The sequence below is a fragment of the Nicotiana attenuata genome, chromosome 6 (assembly GCF_001879085.1).
Source record: "Nicotiana attenuata strain UT chromosome 6, NIATTr2, whole genome shotgun sequence".
NCBI classification, from domain to species: Eukaryota; Viridiplantae; Streptophyta; class Magnoliopsida; order Solanales; family Solanaceae; genus Nicotiana; species Nicotiana attenuata.
Window position 1 is genome coordinate 78,630,831 of NC_031994.1, and position 5,388 is coordinate 78,636,218.

Here is a 5,388-nt window from a genome sequence, read left to right on the forward strand (position 1 = left end):
GGTTGAACTAGTTAGATTTGAGGACGAAGGCGTCTAGCCTTATGGTTCGAGCACGGTCGAACTCGTTGGATTTGATGGCGAAGGCGCGTAGCCTGAGTCCCAGTTCAACTATTGTTGAACTTAGTCGGTTCTAATGGCGAAGGCTCATGGCCTGAGTCCCAGTTCAACTGTTGTTGAACTTAGTCCATTTTGATGGCGAAGGCGCATAGCCTGAGTCCTAGTTCAATTGTTGAACTTAGTCCGTTTTGATGGCGAAGGCACGTAGCCTGAGTCTTGGTTTAACCATAGTTGAACTCACTGGCGAAGGCGCATAGCCTTGATTTAATGGCGAAGGCGCATAGCCTTGATTTAATGGCGAAGGCGCATAGCCTGAGTCCCAGTTCAACTGTTGTTGAACTTTGTCAATTTTGATGACGAAGGCACATAGCCTGAGTCATGGTTCAACCGTAGTTGAACTTACTGGCGAAGGCGCATACCCTGAGTCCCAGTTCAACTGTTGTTGAACTTGGTTGATTTTGATGGCGAAGGCGCGTAGCCTGAGTCCCAGTTCAACTGTTTTTTAACTTTGTCAATTTTGATGACGAAGGCACACAGCTTGAGTCACGGTTCAACCGTAGTTGAACTTACTGGCGAAGGCGCATAGCCTGAGTCCCAGTTCAACTGTTGTTGAACTCGGTTGATTTTGATGGCGAAGGCGCGTGGCCTGAGTTATAGTTCGACCATATTTGAACTTTGTCAATTTTGATGACGAAGGCACATAGCCTGAGTTCCAGTTCAACTGTTGTTGAACTTGGTCGATTTTGATGGCGAAGGCGCGTGGCCTGAGTCATAGTTCGACCATTTTTGAACTTTGTCAATTTTGATGACGAAGGCACATAGCCTGAGTCCCAGTTCAACTGTTGTCGAACTTGGTTGAGTTCAATGGCGAAGGCGCGTAGCCTGATTCCCAGTTCTACTGTTGTTGAACTTTGTCGATCTTGATGACGAAGGCACATAGCCTGAGTCCCATATTGTGGGTATTGAGTGCTGAAACTCGTTTTGGATTCGAGACTTTTAGCAGCTTATCCGTTGTCTTCCCAAGGGTATATAGGCTGTCTTGAGGCGACTCTCGGCTCGAGATATCTCCGTGCCGGTTTCTGACCGGAGCTCGTACGCCTTACAGAGACCTTCCCTTAGGAAAGGGGGGGGGCTTCTTCTTCTTGTTTGTACTATCTGAGATCGGCGAGAGAGAGAGAGGACTTAGATCTTGATTTGAGATCTTCGAGTTCCTCCTCAAGCTTGGCGTTTCTTTCCTTTTGGTCCAGGGAAGAACTACGCGATTTTGCTAGGAAGTCCCCACAGACGGCGCCAAATTGTTTGACTCAAAAGTTATTGCATACCTTATGAGTATAAAACAATATAAATAAATCACGGAAAAATCATAGCAAACCGTAATAATCCGTTGGACCAATGAAGGAAACGAAAATCAGTACTCAGGATTAGGGGGAGAAACATTAGAAGCCTTTATTGATAATATTGGTTTGGTCTGCCTCTCCATGAAGAGGTTCAGAGCCTTACAATGGTGTTCCTTTTGCCAATAATTTGGGTATCGTTGTCTCTTTTTTCTCTCTCAATCGTGGCCCAGAAAAAGCCCCCCTTTCTAGGGTTTCCTCTCTTGGTATTTATAGCTGTGAGCTTCGTGAGCTGGCAATAAGTGGCCGTGACCACGTTGGGATTTCGCCTTCATGGTGGCGGATAGGCCATGGCCTTGCTGATCGAACCAGATGCAGGTTGAATATCGTTAATTCTGAGTGGTCGTGCCACTAATTAATCATGAATTAGCTTAAGACGGGATTAGCCTCGTTAATTATCGTCGGGTCGGATTCGGACCCATACACATATAACTAACACAAGTATTAATTGCAAGAGTTTCTAAGTTTCACTTTTATCAGAATAAACAAAAAAAAAAAAAAAACCAAAAGCAGGATCCTTTTTGGGCTAGTGTGCATACAGAGGCGGACCAAGATTTTAACGCGACGGGAGCACCAATATTCTGTTCAACCAGTGCCCCTTAAAGGTTCTTAATGTTCAGGGTTCCAAGTGATTTAAATTAACCATTTTCAAAGTATATATGTATGCATATACAAGATTTTCGCCAAAATTTACAGGTCTAGTAACTATCAAGGTTACACATATAGGTTCGCATCTATATGCATATGCAATATGGGCTTACATGCGTGCGACTTACCAATTTTGTAGTTTCCTTAAGAAGAGAAAGAGTAGAACAATAACATCTCAATCCTAAGTAAGTTAGGATTAATTATATGAACCATCACTACCAAAAAAATAGAAATTAGCGACAGAAAAATTCTGTAGCAAAATAGAAAAATCCGTCACCAATCCTATTTAGTGATGGATTAACGACAGATTATCATGAGATTCTGTTGGCTGCGTGCAATTTAGCGACAGATCAGCAACGAAGTTCGAGTCATCTAGAAAAATTCATAGAATTAGAGGAACTCCTCATCTTGGATGAAATGATCAAGGAATACTTGGAAGCATTTCTCGAAGAGTAGCTAATTCTATTTTTTTTAAGGGCATATCACTCCATTTTAGCTCATATCATGAAAAAAGCTAAGAAAGTAAATAGCTAGAGAAAATGGTTCAATACCTGGCACTCCTTTGCGTTCCAACACAGTAGTAAATGAGGTAAAAAGATCAAGAATGACAAAAGTAGAATCCTTTGTCTCATTGTTCAACTTTGCCACAGCTTGTTGCAATAATGCATTGTGGAAATCCACAGCTGTGTTCTCAGTTGCATTGCATTGTTGAAATGAATTCAAAACTGTGCTTTGAGGAAGACATCCTAAGGGCTCCAATGCTGTAACTGCTATCTTCTTTGCTCCAAGTCCGTAGACTCGTCTCATGTTTACAACGAGTTGATTTACCACACTAGTTATAAAGGCAGGAAAATCCTACACACAAAAGGCATATGTATATATAAGAGCTTAATTTTTTATATTATCAGATTACTTAAAAGACAAGTAACAACAACAACAAGCCCAGTGAAATTCCATAAGTAGGGTCTGGGTAGGATAAAGTGTATGCAGACCTTATCCCCAGGGGCGGATTTAGGAGGGCGGAAGGGGGTTCGGGTGAACCTTTGCCGAAAAATTACACTGTTTATATAAGGAAAAATCTGTTTTTTACCTCTATATATTATGTTTTGAATTCCCTTGACAAATCCCAAAAGCATAGCTTGGTTCAATTCCCACTAGCTACAATCCTTTTTAACTTTTTTCTTTTTTGAACCTCATTAGCAGAAAATTTTGTCTCAGTCACTGCTTATCCCTACCTAATGAAGATAAAGAGATTGTTTCCAAAAGACCTTCGGCTCTACCTAAAAGATAAGTACGAGTAACTTTTCATAATAAGCGGAATTAGTTACCTAAAAGATAAAGCTGATAACTTGTTGTGACAGGGTAAATTATATTAATACCGTTAAAATTCTTACATTGTAAGTATACATAAGTTAAAAATTCTCGATGCGCACATAGATATGTGTGAATTCAATTCTCATTGTCTTCTATTAATTTTGCTCCGGTTTCCCATGTACATAGAGATAGGAAAAAATTGGCATATTAAAGGGTCATCAATCAATGTGAATAATCTTGAACCAGTTTAAAAGTAACATACTAAGGGATCGTTTGGTTGCGAAACAGGTTATCCCAAATTAATTATTCTGAAATTAGTTATTCCACCCTTCCATAAGGATAAAATGACACTACAATCATGGAATAACTCATCCCGGAATCAGTAATATCCTGATTTTATCCCAACCAAACGTGGGATAAACTCATCTTAAATTTAATCACGGGATTAATTATCACTTATCCTTCGTACCAAACAAGCCCTAAGGGTCTTGAAATCTAAGGTTGCCAGTTTAGTACGCTGACCACAAAGTAAACATTTTTCTAGATTTTCTTACTGTTAGACATTTTTCTAAATTTTCTTATTGTTGTTTTCTTGGTCTAGCATGAGAGGCGGAATCAAGATTTGAAGCTAAAGTTCTAGTTTTTCTAAGTTAGTGGATTCAAAATTAATAATTTTATACATATTAAATGAATTTCGTAAGACAAATATAAAATTTAAATTTAAATTAATAGGTTCGATCGAACCGTCACCGTACAAGGACTCCTTGTCTCTCACATAACTGGAGCCTAGAGTGTAATTTTTATCCAGTAAAAGGGTGACACGTGACCCAATTAAGAATAAAGCCGAGTGAAAAATATGTTTGTTAGTAATTTTATGGTTAGTAATGATCCACCAAAACCAGTAGATGAATTCAGCTAGTTTAGAGTGTAGTAGGTGTAGGTCCAGTATAATTTGTTCCAAATGAAATTGTACATAAAAATCCAAGAGAAGCAGGTTGGTCAAACGTATAAACGTTTCTTCTACTGGTGTCAGCATTCATTAATTTACAAGATGTCCTTCTATTGCTGATATCAACATTTTACTGAACATTTCAGTCCTAAGGACAATAATACTTGAGAGTCCGGAACCAAAATGTGGTTCTTTTGGACTCGAACTACATAAATAGGTGTAAAAAAAAAAAAAGGTACCATACTATATATAACGCCAGAAAACCTGGCGCTATACATTAACGGTAACTGCACCGCTAATGTATAGCGCCAGATTTTCTGGCGTTATACAAAAAAAATCTGACACGGCTGATATAATGCCATAAAAAGTGGCGCTATATGTTCTTCTAGAGCTACGTGCTCTTTCTTTTTCTTTTTGGTAATTATTAGACATATGAAATAACTATCAAATATGTTGTTGTCAATTTATTTGCACTTTGAATATATTGTACTACCACAAGATTAAAATTTGTGTTAGCAAGTAGCAGTTCATGATTATTATCATATATACCAATAATAAAACTAAAATTGCTGCCATTTATTAAAACTAACAAGAAATATTACGGACGTCATGGAAAAAAAGTGTTGTTGTCAACTCCTAAATAAAAGAAGCTAACACTCTGTTTGGATCACTGTTCCCCATCGTTTTATAATGTATCGTATTGTACTGTATTGTATTGTATCGTATCGTTTTATGAATACAATGTTTGGATAGATTGTATTGTTCGTTGTTGTTAAATAACATTTTGCTATTTGGTTTGACTGTATCGTACTGTACTTTAACTGATAAGTTTACTACAATACCCTCAATTATTTTAAATATTTAATTTATCAAAAATTACACATAAAAATTATTTAAGAAAACCACTTTCTACTAACTAATCACTAATTATGTCTTATATATAAATTAAGCAACTAAATTCATGCAGATTCTGTCCAAATTAGTTGAACAAGTTAATAATAGTAAATATAATAATAAGTACACTAT

General features: G+C 37.7%; 1 protein-coding gene across 2 annotated transcripts in view; it reads right to left on the reverse strand.

Annotated features, from left to right (window-relative positions):
* LOC109227297 (GDSL esterase/lipase At5g03610-like) overlaps positions 1-5,388 on the reverse strand; it is a 21,511-nt gene that overhangs the window by 5,900 nt on the left and 10,223 nt on the right. For both annotated transcript variants that reach the window (XM_019392408.1, XM_019392407.1), the window contains exon 4: positions 2,651-2,954. In XM_019392408.1, coding sequence (XP_019247953.1) covers positions 2,651-2,954 — 304 coding nt within the window. The remainder of the gene's footprint in view (positions 1-2,650; positions 2,955-5,388) is intronic.